This window comes from Sander vitreus, chromosome 9 (genome assembly GCF_031162955.1).
Source record: "Sander vitreus isolate 19-12246 chromosome 9, sanVit1, whole genome shotgun sequence".
NCBI lineage: Eukaryota > Metazoa > Chordata > Actinopteri > Perciformes > Percidae > Sander > Sander vitreus.
The window spans coordinates 19968619-19986835 of record NC_135863.1 but is presented as its reverse complement, the minus strand read 5'-3'; the positions used below and the strand labels follow the sequence as shown (position 1 = coordinate 19986835).

The 18217-nt window shown below is 40.1% G+C and overlaps 1 protein-coding gene across 1 annotated transcript; it reads left to right on the top strand.

Annotated features, from left to right (window-relative positions):
* The first annotated feature begins 1401 nt into the window (after window positions 1-1401).
* rorca (RAR-related orphan receptor C a) lies at window positions 1402-17231 on the top strand. Its single transcript, XM_078259148.1, has 10 exons — window positions 1402-1767; window positions 9314-9399; window positions 9564-9705; window positions 9839-10279; window positions 10384-10505; window positions 11060-11192; window positions 12239-12346; window positions 12513-12623; window positions 13095-13207; window positions 13948-17231. Exons 1-10 carry the CDS (start codon window positions 1761-1763, stop codon window positions 14107-14109), a joined length of 1425 nt encoding a protein of 474 aa, XP_078115274.1. The 5' UTR covers window positions 1402-1760; the 3' UTR covers window positions 14110-17231.
* Window positions 17232-18217: the final 986 nt, after the last annotated feature.

Below are 18217 nucleotides of genomic sequence, written 5' to 3'. Positions count from 1 at the left end.
TTATGTGAAGCATTTTGCATCAATACATTTGTATAAAACATCAGTTTAGATGTTTTTAAATGCACTGCATGCTTAATGCATTAAATGCATATAATATATATGATATATATACATACACTTTTGAATTAAAAGCTTTCCCCCTCACTGATTTAAAAGTCATGAATGTACCCTTGATTGCAAAGTTAGTGTAACCCCCTAACCCTAATTTCAGGAAATGGAAAACAGAACACAACAGCACACAGCACAACAACAACCTCCACTAAGATTAGTGTTTGTTAACTAGCTTCTCCTATAATATATACTGTGTGTATATATATATATATATAAAGGCTGTAGTAGCACAGCAAATGTACCCTATGTTATGTCCTATGGAGTATCTCTATTTGTTTTGTTATAGGCTGTAACTTTGGTCCATTGCTGTATGGAGGTTTCTGCCTTTCTTATTTTGTATCTGTCTAATGCACTAGAGCAGCAGCAGGCCTATTCTAACAATCAAACCATGTCCATGCTTCATATTTTCTGTTGAAAGGAACAGAAATATGTATGTTTTAGAGCAAGCTATGGTAACACTAACCAACATATGAGAAATTAGGAAAACTGTATAAAGCATTACATTCATTATCTGTGCTCCTCTAAATATAAACAGATGTGTAGTGTGTCCAACTGAAAGTGATGTTAAAATACAGATTTTACAGCATTATGGTACAATAAAGTAGTTTACAAAATACAAACATACAAAATAGGCTAACATATTATATATATATTTAAATTGTAAAAATTATTTCATCATCGTTTAATTCCTACTTTCTATGTAGCCACTAGTACATTACATTCAGTTGCCTATGAAACAAAAATAAGTTTTCAGAAACTGGAATATATCCTCCAATTTTCGCCAAAGTTAGACTACGTGTGTAGGCTACTTTCACTTGCATTATCATGATTTAGTGATACCATAATAGAAAATAAAAGAACGCTTGATTTAAGCTGTGAGCTGTCTCTGCTATTGGTCTTTATGTGGTTTATAGTGAATGAAAACATGCAAAACATCCACGTGGCCCTTCAAGTCTGTTTAAAAATCTCTAAGAATGTATAGCAACCTATGCTTAAGCTATATTAAAGGTTGTGCTAGAGACCTCTTATCTAAAATGTATCATAGTTCCTTTTTATTGGGCAATAGTGGGGAAGAAAAATGTAACATTGCTGCTGATTATTAAAGGTAAATTGTCTGCCAGGAAATAAAACTGTGTGGTTGTTATTTATAGTCCCCTCGCTGGTTGACTGGTCGGTCTGAACTGAACTGACACACTGCCACACTTTCCCACGCACGCGAGAACCTACTTGCGCGCGGAGGGTGGCGCGCGCGTCGGATCACGGGGCACGAGGCAGGCGGACCGCGCTCATGTGTAGTCCACGCGCCGAAACTAGGTGAGAGAGCCGCAGAGTCAGAGCAGGACAGAGCTGTGAGAAGACACGGAGCTGTAGCTGCTTTATTACCGCATAGGTGTTTTAGCAAAACTGTCAATCTGAGACTCGCGCAAGCTGACAGAAAGTAACAAACTAAACACGCCGTTGCTTCTGTTTATTTTAAGGTTGACGCATGCGAAGAAAAGGTAGAAAATCCATATGAGGATTTGCTGTTGTGACAATTCTCAGCTGCTCCGGTTTGGAGCAAATAAGTGCGCGTCGCTCTCAGTGTTTCTTGGCTTCATTTCCACCTGGAGTTGTATGACTTGAAGAGTTGGCTAGACTTCACCGCCGACATGAGAGGTGAGTTTGTGAAAATGTTTAAATTTGTTAGAATGTATTTTTTTTAAGTCTGGTTTTTGTATATTAACTTTTGAGTTTTATTTAGCGTGGGGATGGCACTGCTTTGAGACAGAGTCCAAAGTGCGTAGGCAGCATGCTCCCACTGGAAAATACACCACATTACATCGGGGAACTAAAACACAGCTTCTAGATTGTATGCAAAATAGTCACCTTAAGGACTTTGAAAGTTGTTAAAGCTTAATAAGCACATTTAGAATGTTAAGAAGTGGTTTATTTTAGCACAGATACATGTAGGCTATAGGCTTTACGCATATGTCTTAACATGAGTGTGTTTAGTTTATTTGTATAAACTGTAAGGGGGTTTTGTGCATTTATTCAGTTTTGCCTTTGACGAATGCGTAGTTGTGTATTATTTATTTCACCGGTGACTCCACTTATGTAAGAAAGAGAGGAGAGGGAGGGAGGGAGGGAGGGAGCGGAGTGATTCAGAGGCTGTCAAACCGAGCAAAAAATCTGTTGGCAGGGGTTGTTTACGGTTAATAAATAGTTCCCCTTTTCTTAGAGCTTTCTCCCTGTTTGCTGTATTTCATTACAGTTTCGTATGACTTTTGTATGAACCGACCATTAGTTTTACAATTTGGTGTAAACACTGGTGTCATTTTTTAAATTTTTTTTATTTGATGTTTTAATGTGCCTCAAAGCACTGATGGTGTGTTGAACTGTGTTTCACTGTTATAGTTAGTTCATCAGCCAGCGTGTATTTGTTTTCAGCGTCAGCAGTATGGTGGCCAGTGTGTGGGGGGGAGAGAGAGAGAGAGAGGGAGAGAGAGAGAGAGAGAGAGAGAGACTCCATTGACCTAGTTCTGTCATTGAGGATAGAGCAAGTTTGTGTATGCCTGGGGGTGGATACGGTGGCCGACAGGGGCAAACGCACTGCAACCTAATGAAACACACGCAAATAGACAAAACACGAGCAAAAATTAAAATTTGACAACACATGCGCAGCATTTAGCAAACGCGCTGCAAATACAGAAACGATGCAAAAAAAAAAAGCACAAAATGGGTCGAAAATCAAGCTGTTCCACTTAGCGCTCTCCCTAGAGGTCTGGAGAACTTCCGTTGTGTAATCTGGATGCTGCGTTTTTTTTGTTGCATTTGTTTTCGGGGATTGTGTTGTTTCTGTATTTGCAGAGCGTTGGTGTATTTGGTTGTGTTGTGTGTATTTGCAGCGCGTTTGCTAAATGCTGCGCATGTGTTGTCAAATTAATGAAGATGTTTTCTTAATTTGCTTGTGTTTTGTCTGTTTGCGTGTGTTTCATTAAGTTGCAGTGCGTTTGCCCCTGTCGGCCACCGTAGGGGTGGAGGGCCATGGTCTGTCATCATTACTAATGAGACAATGTTGATCATTTCAATCAGTTATCAGAACAGAATGTTCCTCTTTTAAATATTGTAGATTTGAGCTGCACTGGGAGAGCCTGAGTGTAATGCACCTTGCAAGATGCATGCCGCCTTTTATTACTTTTTCTTACAAAAACTAACATCTGATGTTGTGTGAGACATATTTTATATATGAAATCTAAAAACAAATATCTATTTACTTATAGTAAGGATTTAACATGCTACAGTTGTTTGATGTTGGAGTTGTGATGTCAAAGCCATGCACTGCAGCGAAAAGCAGGATGTGAGCACAGAAAGCCCACATGTAACCATGAAGCACAGCAGGGTTCAGTTATGCTCAGTTTCCCCTGTCAGCTAAGGTTACATCAACCAGAGTATGTGTCACTGCAGTCAAGCACGGCTTGTCAATCTCATTTTGTAAAAATACCACATTACCCACAATGTTTTCTCCAGTCTTCAATTACATTTACTTTACGGAGAAAACACAAGTTACATAAGAGTGTGGCTATCACAAGCAGTGTATAGATGCATTTTCCCTGAGTCACATTTATACCTGGTAGATCGCAAACAATGCTGTTTATCTCTCAGAGTTATTCGTGTAAACTGTTGCACAAACAGGTTAGGTAGGTAGCCTATGATGCAACACGATCAAATACCGGTAGACAAACTTCAATAAAGCACTTATAGATGTTATGCCTTAGTGGACTAATGCTGTGCAGAGCTGTGTTGGAGCTCAGTTAGCCCAGGATCAAAGGTAGGGTGGCAGTAAAAAGGAAAGGGCGCTCTCTGCTCTCCAAGTTCACTGCTGTGCTGAGCTCAGCCTCAAAGCCACTATCTGTTGCAGCCTTGGGCAAGTTCACAGCAAGCTACAGTATGTGTCAAGGTGCCCTTTCTCTCTGACAACTGCGTGCTAAGATTCCTTTCCCCTTATCTGAAGCTTTAACTCTTCACCCAGCCTGCATGTTAGTATGCAAGCAAAGTGTAAGCTAATGTTAAGTCTGTGCCTTTCTGCTTATTATGACTACTACTACTAATAATAATAAATTGAATTTATATAGCGCTTTTCACAAACTCAAAGTCGCTTTACAGGGTATAACTACTAGGGAAACAATTCATTTTGCTGCACAATAATTACTTACAGATTATATTTTTGTTTTCAGTATCTTAAGTCTTTTGGATTGGCCATATCTATGTTCCAAGTAAGGATAAGGGACATCTAAACAGACGTAAAGAGATTTTTATTCAAGGCGACTGTGATTGCTGCAGCATCGTCCTAAATTTGTTCTTGTGGTTTGGAGCAGCATGCAAAATTACATGCTGTGAACTGAATTCCTCAGTCTGGTTTTGCTTGTGTTGCAGAGGCACACTAGGGTTTGGGCTTGGAGCTGCATAAACAGCACCATCAACTGAATGCACTTTATCCTCTCTGATCAATAGTGAGGGATTACAGAGGCACAGAGGGTGAAGCCTGGTTTCTTGGCAGGCATAGCATTGTTGTTCAGCATGTGAATGAAATGAGTGGGGAAAGGTGTTAAGTATGTAGAATAGTATAGATTCATATCAAGTCAACATGATTATGAAAATAATCTATCTATCTTCACCTGGTTGGGCTGACAGCTGTACTGTTGCAATTCTTTTTAGATGTGTGCAGATTGAAATACAATTAATATTCTCTTCCTCAAGACTGCCAGGAAAGTAATTATGTTTATTACATTATGCTGACGGTACCACAAAAAAGATGAAAGGAAATCATTTGGTCACTTATAATACACATTTTTGTAAAATGTTGTAATATTCAGTGTTACTCTACTGCTCTAAAAACCATCGGCAAGGTCTACGGTTAAGAGAGATGCATGATGCAGGCCTTTACATGCAATGGGCTCATTTTAATGTATACACTAATACCTCTTATTCCACTACTGCATCTGCTGAGTAATTACCTAAACCTGCAGTGCATTTTTAAAAGTTTGGGATTAGTGTCAGACCATAATATACTATCTGCATTCTCTAGGTAGGTCAGTGGGAGGAGGAGAAGAAGAGAAAAAGCGGTCATTACCGTTCACATTAGCTGTATAGAAAAAACGTGGTAGTTTTGGCCCTGAATTGGGAGATATGTAAAAAGAGAGAATGACAAACGGAGGACATTAGTGCATTTTTATTTAAATAATTGCCAACTTTGATTGTGTAAACCCTCTCTATTGGTAACCAAGCTCTACAGTATGTTGCACAATACACCATATATGCTGTTCTTCCTATAGAGGCCCCCATGAGCTCCTCAGAATGTAGATAAAGTACACAGTATGTCATGTTAACGTAAGTGTAAGGTAAATAGGACCTTGGACTCAGTTTGATTAGCTGGGATGGGAGTGCAAAGTCTCCCTAGCAAAGGTGTTACAGCACAGTCTCGCATTAACAGACCTTCCTCCACAGTGCTGCGGAGGAGGGTCTGGCTAGTCCACACAGTATTCTAGGATGGGAGAAAAACGTGCTCTGGTTTATTGGCATTTCTTTAAACGAATCACAATCCTCTTGGCCGGCGCTAAGCGCAGCCTTGGCAAAATAACCCCGGGAAAGTACCTCTTTTGGTGGAACGTGCTCATTCAAAAGTTGTTTTAGTCTTGCAACAGAAAACTCAGATTCGACAGAGTCTAGCTAGCTGTCTCGATTTAGCCTGCAGAGAGGAGCAGTTAACCATAGTCCTCATAAACCGACTGGAGTTTAGAATGCCAACACAAAGAAAGCGGAAGGTGACGGACATCCGGCCGAAAATTAGGGACATCCGGCTGAATTTCCGGCAGCACCTGAACAATCCCGGAAATTAAATGTTGTCCATATAGACTACAGCACTGATGTAGAAAAGTGCTGACAACTAACACAAAAAGGTATTTTAAATCACCACATATAAATTAATTTTAATGGCACGCTCACACTGCCCGCATTGAAACTCACATGACTTTTTATTTTTTTTTTGGGCTTTTCCACCTTTAATTTTGACAGGACAGCTAGGTGAAAGACACGCAGGAAATTGTCACAGGTTGGATTCAAACCCTGGACCTCTGCATTGAGGCATAAACCTCTCAGTATATGTGCGCCTGCTCTACCCACTGAGCCAACCCGGCCGCACCAAGCTCACATGATTAAAGCGACGCAATTATTCCTAACGCTGCAGTGTGAACAGACTATAAGGCTCTTGTGTTAAAATACCTCCTATGTGAAAAGATGCTTTCTGCAATGATGTTCTAGAAAATGGAATGCAAATTATGATGACTTTGCGTATACTGCACACCAAAGATCCTATGAGGTGTATTAAATTACAGTTTTGTGATTTATTTATATACTGAATATTGTCTAAGCTCCATTTAAACTTCAAACCTAGTATTCACCTAGCCAAGTTAAATTTCAAAAAGTCTAAACATGTAGCCTCTAATATATGCTAATAGCATTTAACACACAGAATGGATGTTTGTGTAAAGAACATGCTGTCTTAGGACCAAGATTCAAGGAAATGCTCTAAATAAACTCCGATGAGAATAAAGAAACTGTTGTTCAGGCGCATGCTGCAACGCAACATACCAAAAAACTTACAGTCAGAGAGAAGACTGTTTTAGCTGTCACAGACAGAGTAATAACTGCTCTGCACACTGCTATTTACACTAAACAGTGTACACTTCTGTGCTGAGCTGTGATTTGTGCAACATGTATTTGCCAATAGACCAGAATGGCAGAAGGAATCACTGGGCAGCCAACTGCACCACAGTAAAAATAGATTTATGTTCTAGCTCAAACACAGCTGACATTTCACTCAAATACTTGACATGCTGCAACTTGTTGAGAGCTACTATTAGCTATGTCTGTTGCCCCTTGCTGCAGCTTACTGTACTAGATGTTTTAGGAAATATTTCCAGATGTTGTGCAAAGGGGGCAGTTAGCCCTGCCAGTTTCATCTGATCATCCATCTTTTCGGTAATCAAACCTTACATTGTTGTCCTTCCAAACCAAAAGGAAGACTCTTCCTTAACTTAACTGATTTGGTTCCACCTTAAAACTACAAGAAACCAGATTGTGTTCCTTGTGAGGCTGCCAGGACAAGTGCCTCCCCCTGCGCTGAATGAGAAACTGTGTCAGTGGAGCAGCTCCTGCTCCCTCGGCCTGATGGTGCAGCCGGTGCAGCTCAGCTGACTGGCAGGTGAGGTGGCGAGTCACAGACAGAGTCGCTCACTCAGCATCCAATGGTAGTGCAGGAAGGGTGAGTGAGTATCGTCACACTGTTGCCAAGACAACCACCTTTGAATGAGTGTGTTCGTGGAATGTGGCCAGACGGCAGTTATATAACAGGCTGAAGGGTGGAGGTGAGGCTCTGGAGGGGGAAGTATAAAGGGAGCAATAGAAAGGGATTTTTCCCCCCATTGCCATTTATTTATTTATATCCGTCAGTTGCGTTAACCAGTAGGAATTCTACCCAACAGAAACACTCAAATATGTCACCTGCACTGCACAGAAAGTCTTTTTGGAGAGAAAATGTTGAAGGTTCCCCCCCCTCTAAGTTTAGATTTTCAGAGTAATGTCAGTGACTAACCTATTTTGCTTTGCCTCTTTGTGCAAAGCATATCTCTCCCCACACAGTGACTCATGTGATCAGTTGGTCTTGAGTAGTTTATCAACGAGCCTTTAGAAGAAAAAAATTCTGGAGAGCCAGCTGTGATGGCCGGTTAAAGCCGTCCCTGCGTTTTACAGGTTACTTAATACCCTCTGTTATCCAACAAAAGTGGTTTAGGGATTGTTTGGCACACCCTGCTGCCCGAGCCAAATTTAATCTTGCACACAGTCTATGTCGTAACAGTCAGTTGTAGATGTTTTGTGGGTTACAGTTATAGGCCTTGGAGGGTTCAGAACAGCAGTATGCCTTTGTTAACCTGCTAACATTTTGTTCATGCTGGAGGGGAGAGAGAGAGAGAGAGAGAGAGAGAGAGAGAGAGAGAGAGAGAGAGAGAGAGAGAGAGAGAGAGAGAGAGGAAACTTTATAACCCTGGGCCTCAGCTAATGCAATTGACCGGCTATTCTGGGAGGCCCAGCTACTTAGATAAACGGCATAATGAAAAGAGCAGGCTGTTCCTGAGTAAGAAGGCTCAGGCTTCCACAATTAATTCAAAGTGTATAATGTATACGTAGTCTACTTTGTCAATCACGGGATACACTGTGTTCTTGACACTTCTCTTGTTTCTTCACAAGCCTGTGAAATTAATGTAATCATTATTAGCTACCTTTCAAACCTCGTAGTGCACGGACAACCTTTGACTGTCAAGAAATAACGTGAATTTCTTGTGAAAAGTCTACCTGCACCAATAAATGCCACGTGCAAGGCGGTGGTTGTCTTGTTTGAGTTTGGTTTGAGTAAAAACATCTGGGTTGTACGACTGAGGCTGTTGTATTGACAATAACTGCAGTCAGCATGATACGCCTAAAAAGAAAATATTGAATGTTCCAGTAACGTGTCTATATCTTCGACAGTGACCAACGATATGTTTACTTGTTACGTACATGTGGGCTGGGTTTTCTATGCATATTTATTTAGATACCAATTGTGCAACAACTGAAATGGTTAAAATCACATGCTGTGTATGACTGTAGGACTGCATACATTTTTAAATATATTTATCACTCTGCCAATTGGTTTCTTGATCAATCGATTGGTTGTCTTGTCTATAGAATGTCAGAAAATGCCCATCACAGAGCCCAAGATGATCTTTAACTGTTTTGTTTGACCATCAGTCCAAAACTCAGAAATATTCAATGATGTAAATCAGAGAAAAGCAGCAAATTCTTACACTGGAGGCAAGTTTGCTTGAAAAATGACTCAAACGATTAACCGATTGTCAAAAAAGTTGCAGAACGTTATCGTATCAATTGGCTAATTCTTTCAAATTTAAATTATTGTGCCGTTATGAAAGAAATACACAGTGTTATGACTCTCATTATGCAATGACAGTAATTAGTATTTAATCATGTTATTTTTCAATAAATCCATGTATTTATTTGTTTCTAGGTAACTAACTACAAAATTAAACTCTTCTATGTTTTGAGGTCCATATGTGTGTTTTTTTTTTTACAATTTCACTGATTTTTTTCCCCTTCTTTCATCTCTCTCCAGCTCAAATAGAGGTGATTCCGTGTAAAATCTGTGGCGACAAATCATCAGGGATTCACTATGGTGTCATCACCTGTGAAGGCTGCAAGGTGAGCTATCACCCATCTCGCTCATCAGTTACTGCAGCTTTAACGTGTTGTTATCACCATTCTGATCAGTCTAATCAAAGCATTTTGTTTATACCCAAAAAGCGTTTAGATGCTCACATGGTGTACCACTGATTCACATTTTGTGTGTGTCTTTTTGTCTGTAGGGTTTCTTCCGACGCAGCCAGCAGAACAATGCTATGTATTCCTGCTCACGACAGAGGAACTGTTTAATCGACCGGACCAACCGTAACCGTTGTCAGCACTGCAGGCTGCAGAAGTGTCTCGCGCTGGGCATGAGCCGTGATGGTGAGTTCAGCTACTCAATCTATATTTAATTAACTCTGAGTTTCCACCGCACCACTTTTTATGTAATCCTTGTTTGACCTAGACTATACCTTCCTGAATGTTTAATTTTTGTTTTTACATCCTTCTGTTGCAGCGGTCAAGTTTGGTCGAATGTCCAAAAAGCAGCGCGACAGCCTGTATGCAGAGGTCCAGAAGCACCAGCAGTCCCAGGAGTGTGCGGGGCTTAGTGTCCGCGAGGAGAATAGCAACATGGCCGACCACTGCCGCACTTACAGAAGAGGCTCCAGCACCACGCTCAGTGACCAGGACGACATCAGCATGCTGCCAGAAGGCTTGCTTTTAGATCTGCCGCTGACCCCAGAGGATGGATGTAGCGAGTACTGTAACCTGGATATGATGGGTGGCAGTGCAGGCAGCAGCTCATCCTCTCAGAGTTCACCAGAACAGACCAACTTCGACTTTGTAGACGCCCACCACAGCATCAAGCATGAGTACCAGCTGTTGCACGACTCTGGACTCTTCTCACATGCTATCCTCAACCCGCTGCCCGAGGGCTGCTCCCTGCTTGAGTTAGGTCAGTATACATCCCGTAATGCCTAGCTACTGTATAATGGCTACTGCTGTTGTGTGTTTAAACCTTAAATCTATCTTTAAAACAACACCTTTCCCTCTGTTTAGAGCGTATAACTCAGAGTGTGCTGAAGTCCCATATAGAGACGAGCCAGTACAGCACAGACGAGCTAAAGAGAATGGCGTGGACCTTGTATAGCCCGGAGGAGACAAGCTCATACCAGACCAAGGTATATATGACACATTTTTGTTTTGCAAACATATGACATTTATACACAAAACAAGAATGGGGTATATTGAAAAAGTGTTACCATCTACCTATATAAAGTGATAGTTGGTCAAATGAACTGTATTGTGAACTGTTCTGTACAGTCTAAATCTAAAGTTACACATTTTATATCATTATAGTTGTTCTCTTGTACAAAGTTCACAGAGAAATGTTTTTTTAGTTTTTAACCTTGCACAAAAATCAACTGTAAAACTTCTAGAAGGAAGTTTCCGAAAGTGTTCCCTTCTTGTCACCGTAGTTGATTCTTGTAAAACCAAACATTTTTATCACACATCTCCTACTGGGCCTTTTGTCTCACTAGTCAAGGTTTTTAGGACGAGTTTAAAGAGAGATATTATTATCAAATATGATGTAGGTCAGGACGTCTTTAGGGGAAATCACTCCACCAAAGTCTAGATAAGCACAGAGTCAACAGAGAATAATGGAGTACAACTTGTATGATGCCTCTCTTGTATTGTAATTCTCATAAAAGCGTCCCTGCCTTTCTTCTTTCAGACAGCTGAGGTGATGTGGCAACAATGTGCCGTTCACATCACCAATGCAATCCAGTATGTGGTAGAGTTTGCCAAGCCTATTGCTGGCTTCATGGACCTCTGCCAGAATGATCAGATTATCCTCCTCAAAGCAGGTCAGTGCATGACACACACACACACACACACACACACACACACACACACACACACACACACACACACACACACACACACGAAGCGAAGTAACAGTCAGGAGCTGTTTTTACAAGACATGTGCCCTCAGCAAGACAGCCATCCTGCTGTGTGTATGTTTATTCCATTTCAAACCTTTAGCTGTGACAAAGACAGCTGTTGTCATAAACGTTATAATACCCTCAGGTGGTAGATGACTTCACATGAGTGAACTCTGTGATCACATGAGTGAATTGTAGAGTGAATTGAAAAGATGCTTCTGAAGAATGGCTGGCCTTGTTTTAATCACGCTCAGGTCATCATACTGTGAAGTGCCTCAACTCAGAATTTGTCGAGGCCTTTGTGTCTAACACATTTCAAGTGTTAGAAATGTACAGTTTTTTGGGTTGTTTGGGTTTTCAGTGACAACCCAAACAATACATATTTCAAAACAATAGATTAATGGCTTTGAGTGGCAGCCAAGGCATTCTCATTTCATGAGGAGGAAGCACGCACACAAAGGAGTTTAATTAGACCAATTAAACGTGCCAAACAGAAATGTTGATAATAAAAGGTTTGAGATGTGTTCACACTCATAAATCTGCCAAACCTGACTAACACCTGAAGATACAGGATTGTGAATGTAGGCTTATCAGAAGTTATGAATAGGATCAAACAGGACCAAATTCTTGAAAGTCAAATTACTATAAGTGGGTCAAATCCACAGTAACACATCAACAGTGATAATACAAAAGCCTTGATGATGTAAATTACATCCTCTGTTGTACAGGTGACAAATTCCGTGTCACTCATGTCAACTCGAGTAAATGAAATATAAATGACATAAAATGACTTTGAGAACCTTGAGAATGTTTCAATTCATACAAACATGACACGGCAGATTTAACAAACTAAGTGTGCATGCTCTTTTTCCTCTATTCCAACTTGTTCAGCTATAATAGCTATAACTATTTAAATATGTACAGTATCTGTCACTAATCATATTTCTGGTTTTCTTTTGTGTCCACAGGCTGCATGAATGTTCTTCTGATCCGTATGTGTCGGGCCTATAACCCCATCAATAATACATTGCTCTTTGATGGAAAGTTTGCCACTGCTGATCTTTTCAAAGCTCTTGGTGAGTCTCTCTCTATCTGTCTGTCTGTATGGGAAACACTTTATGAAAGGAGGAGCAGGGAGATATTACATCAACTTGTTTTATGTTTCATTTGTGTCAAAATCATCACAGTCAGTAGCTTCTGTTTTGATGATGACTTTGTTGTTCTCCTTCTCCTCCCCTCTAGGCTGTGACGATCTTGTGAATGCAGTGTTTGACTTAGCTAAAAGCCTGAGCCGTATACAGATGTCCGAGGAAGAGATGGCTCTCTTCAGTGCTGTTGTGCTGCTTTCACCAGGTGAGATTATATTTATTTCATAATAACAGAGGATGACCTCTTTAAAAATTAGAAAACATTTTTCCTACACTACTGTCGCTATTGTCACGATCAAATGTTTGCAAAATGACAGGATAATTATGCACGTGATTTAAGACCTTTGTGACAAATGGAATTTCACTCCAACTAAAACCAGTCTTTGCAAGTAGCTTCTTAAGGATACAGTTTCACTTTTAACCTATTTTCTTAGGACTGCATTGTTCAGATTGCATTATCCATCCATATATGTAAAAAGAAGCAAAGAAGAATCAAAATAAAGTGTGTTCACATCTTAAATTAACTTTCACCAACTCAGTCTGTGCACCCTATCCAGAGACCAGTCTCCTATTCTTCTCCTAGATGTTTGTACATTGTTAACCTCACCAGATGCAGTTTCAAATTGGCAACATGACAACCCCAATGAAACCATCTTGTCACTCTAATTTTGCTCAGACCGACCCTGGCTGACAGATGTTCAGAAGATACAGAAGTTGCAGGAGAAAGTCTACTTGGCTCTGCAGCGCTGCCTACAAAAAGAGGGAGCATCAGAAGAGAAACTAGCCAAGGTACAAATCCTGCCGCATTACATTTTGGTGAAAACAATTGACATGATGCTGTGTTCACGTAACGTATTAATAAGATGTTTAATTTAGGGCTGTCAAACGATACATTTTTTTTTATCTCGATTAATCGCTATTATTTTGCATTTCAGAACTGTTTTTAAGTACTAGTAACATTAGCCGCTTTCTGACCGGAGGGATTTTTGCAGTTCCTAGAACATAAAATTCCTAGAACCCTTTTTTTCCCGTGTTCCGACTGGACCAATTTGGGGATTTTTAAGTCCCTCTGGCCGCAGTTCCTGTAACGCCTTCAGCTCCTGCTTCAGGGCAGCGTCTTTTCTCTTTTCCCTTTTCAGCATATGAACCTAGGTCAACGAGGGTTTCCGGTACAGACAGACCAACAACGGGAATTTTAACAATTTTCGCCATCTTATTCATCACTAATTTCACTTCTGACAATGTTTTAGGCGAGAAATTAACTGTTTAGATTTCGAATATAGGCAGTCTTGCGAAAATTGATGCCGAATTGACAATTTGTTTCAAAGTTTTCGGAGTTGAGAAGTGAGGCGACAGCCAGCAGGCGACAGCCAGCAGGCGCCTGCCCCGGCCGCTAGCTCGTCGCTCGGCCAGTCATGCTCAGAGACCCCGCTGTAAGCTGGAGGTCTCTCAGACCACTCTCGTAAATAAGAGGCTTTTATTTCGCTGTTGACGGTTTGTTTGTTTGCTCTTCTGTATGTTCCTTCTAGATGGTGTCTAAGCTTCCCATCCTGAAGTCCATTTGCAACCTTCACATCGACAAACTGGAGTTTTTCCGTCTGGTCCACCCTGAGACAGCATATACCTTTCCTCCTCTGTATCGGGAGGTTTTTGGCAGTGAAATCTCCTTCCCAGACTCCACAGAGGGCTAACAACATTTAGCTAAATAGCGGGATTCAACCAGAGACATTGAGGTGTAGGGAGGGGGAAATAATGTGGCAACCAGCTGAGGCTAAAACCAACCAGCAGCTCAATGACAATCCTGCACGCTACACTTTAGGACACACTCCTCTCAACAATGAGCTCCCAACCCTGTGGAGTAGCTCACACTGCCCTGCAAGCCAGTTCGTTCAGCTTCAGCGTAACACTATAGCAACTGATGCTGCAGTGCATGTAACATCTTTTTTAGGGACTTATTAAAGAGTAGCCGACATTTGTATTCTCAAAAATATTTTTCTATGAGAAGACCTTAAACCTCTCATGAAGCTGAATTTGACTTTCACCATTCTCACAGTTCCTGTAAGCTATCGTTGAATGTATCCCCCTTTTCCCCTTTACCCTTCAGCACAGCCCTAGGCTCAATATAGAATGTACATACTTAAAATCCTCACCCACTTTGTGGCGGTTTGCAGTATTTGCATTCAATATTTTCGGTAGCACCCATATTTAGCAGTTTTGTAATGTACGAACAAACTGTTTAAAGGGACCATGATCAAACTCACAAACAGGGTTTTTAAACTGTGTAAATCAAGGGCAGACATTTAGAGTGTCTGCCACCCTGCACCTACAAACTCTTGCTTACAGAGCCCAACACATGGCACTTATCTTTGTAGGTATTTTTACTAGCACACCTACAGACACTGAAATAAGTGAGCTCTTTTTTTTTTATGCAATCAGTGACCTCAGCCCTAATACCTTTTCCCCTTGAAAATGCCACTTTGAGAGAGAGAATCACAATGGTATTTTGAAAGTATTTTCAGATGCTCCTTTTATATATATATATAAAAACACCTTTAGAATCATGTAAGATAAGAGCAGTCGTGAGCTCAGTTCTCTAAGAAAACTTTGGGGTTCTGGGACGGAAAGATTGTTATTGTTGGAAAGACACTTATGAGTCCTTGTTAGAATCCAAAATGAACTCTTGGCACAAGACTTTACGGGTTCACACTCAGACTGCCATCTGTAAAACGTATATTAAACCAGCCAGAAATGCTAGATACGCCCTCCCACTGTAGATCCAGTAAGCTGGATGAACAAAGTGCTGGGCAGCCGACCACTGTGGGGTTATGTCGACTCTCCATGGAGGAGCATCTGGAACTGTCACACCTCAGGCCCCCTGTGCAGAAGAGTGCCATGGCTCAAAACCTCCAGCAGCGTCTTAACCAGCAGATTCGAAAGACTGGGTTTATAGAAAGAAAATGAACTGAGAGTTTGATGTTGAAATGTGACAGTTGACCACATTCCCACCTACTTGGTTGGATGAGGAGAGTGAACTTGTGGGTGAGGGTGTTTCTTAAGCTCCCTAGACATAAATTAGAGGGGATTTACTGTCTGTGTCAACTCTCACTGCTTCGGGTTGAGGCAGACACAGGAAGCCAAGGTGTTTTGATTGGAGAATTATCTCCTCTGTTCCTTTTCCCCGCGCTCCCTTACTACCTCACCCTCTTCAAACGCTACAAGGCACAGCAAAGGGTTGACAGAGCCATCAGCTACCCCCCTGAGTTAGTATTTCTGCATACATACTAGAGAGTTTCTTCGAAAACGTAACAATTAGTGGTGAAATTTGAAGGCCAGTGATGACAAAACTATCCTAAAATATATTATTATGCTCTTAAAACTGGATAGAAGACAAAAAGCTAAACTAAACTGCTGGATGTACTTACTCATCTCTGACTGCTTTTCTGTCATTTGAGAGCAGTTCAGGCCTTCAGGTCCAGGAAGCCCTACTTAGATACAGATCTATCTGAAGTAAAGTCTGGAGACACAAGGGTGTGTCCAGATGAAATCTTTTTTACAAAGTAGGGGGGCATATTGGATTTCTGTATGTGTCATTCTGCCAGTGTCCTAAAGAAGCTACTAGAAAAGAATAGTTGTAATCAACGCTATTTTTTATCTGAAGCATTTTAAGACAATCACACGACATATTTTGGATGTCTAGCTCTATTTAATATGTCAGCCTGGTTTGCTTTGCACTGCTGGGACAGTGCTGTTCGCCATACATTATCTCACATAGTATGAAGGGGTATTACTCTTTGCCGGGTACGTAAAACAGTGGCATGGTGGGATTGTGCAATAAGGTCTTTCCCATTGTTCTCAGTATGTTGGGCCTTTGTTGCTATGTATTACTGTACATTTTCGAAAGCACTCCAACACATTGCAGCACGACAAATAATGTTATTTAGTAATGTATATAATGTACCAAATATACAGCCAACACACAGAGGTCAGCTCTCAGCTGACATGATGACCGACAGATGATACTTACAGATTGTAACAAAGTGCAATACTTTGTGTGTTGAGAGTGTTAGACATGCTGATTTAGACAAAGGATTTAGTATACTTTAGAGTTTTTGCAGGCCTATAAGCTGCCCAGAGGGCAGCACTGAAGATCTGCACTTGGATTTCCGTTTAGGGTTGTTACTCAGGGAGATAGCTGGGCTCTCTGTCCTTCAGTGTCTGCAGTTCGTCTATAGCTAGCAAGACACCTCGCACCATAATAGAAGATCTTAAAACCTTGATCACTGTGTACAGTACATGTTCTTGTGAATGTTTGACTTCAGAAGTATCAAAGATTTTACCCCTGTCTAATATCATTATTGCAAGACTTTTTTTTTGGAGTTTGAGTCATAGATTAAATAGGATATTAAAAAAAGTAAATATAGTACAATAAATATAAAAGATGGATTATTATCTCTGAATCTTGTGTTGGTTTTGTTGTGATCTTTTGTTTCTTAATTTTTTTATCCCTACGTGTACTGTTTCTTTTCTCATCAGTTTAGTGTTCTTTATGTCTTGGAGAGATGTAATTCTATTTTTTTAAAGAGCGTTTTTAAAGATGTCTCCCTAAAAGTTTCTCTTGTCATGATCCTTGTTTATATATTCACTCTATTTTAAGATTATTATTATTATTATTAAATCAATATAGATTTTAATAAGAAATAATTTATGGTATGTTATGGATATAAAGCCCAAGAGGTTTGAACACAGTAAAGTTTTATTGCACAATGGTGATACAATATGTGGATTTAAGAATGTAATAAAAGGCTTTTTACAATTAAGAAAAAACTTGGTGTGGCTTGACTTTATGTCTCATAAACGTATCACATTATTTATATAAACATACCAGATATTTCACATAATTTTGCACCCAAAATAATTTGCACAGATGAACTGATCTATATTCCCACATGAAATAATACATTTAACGCAGTTTCATTTGACAGATTTCTTTTCTTTGAATAAATTGTGGTTTAAACTTTATTACCTTTCAGACATGTCTTATTTGGTCAGATGATACATAGAGACTATGGAAAGGAAAAACTAATCTTAATTTGCCATTTTTAAACCTATGGGAAAAAGGCATTTAAAAAATAATTTGGATTGACTACAGTTTTTGTCATTCCAGTCCTCATACATAAAAGCAGATTTACGGATTCCCTGTATTAGGAACATGTAGTGCATTATTACCACTATATGGTAGATAATAGCTGTTCAGAGATCCAACTACATGCTTGAGTAAGTAAATAATTTAATGTATTCTCAACCAGGGAGACTGTGTGTACAATTCATAAACCTCGCTGTCAGTTTGGTGTTTCCAGATAAGGCAGCCAGCTGCCCTGGGGCCCTAGAAGCTCCAGGCTTACTGTGTGTAAAGTGGTTTGTGCTGATTTAATTGAAATTTTGTTTGAGGATATGAATGACTAAAATACAATATAAACTGACATGATGACGGCCTTAAAATGGCTCCTTGTTTATTACCTAAACTCAAGACCCTATGGTGAGTTATTTTAGGATTTTTCTTAAATTCATGATACATGATATTAACCAAAGTGCTGCACAACAAATGTTGGGCAAGTAGGTAGTATTCCAGTATAGAAAAAACTGACAGAGAGTGGGAGGAAGGGGGGTTAATATAGTGGCCCAGCTGATTATTTATGCACTGGGGCACCCTAGCAAGTTAATAGTTAATCATTCATATTTCAAGCTATCACATACATATAATAATTTCATTTAATGTATCTTTGACAATTAGGGACCACA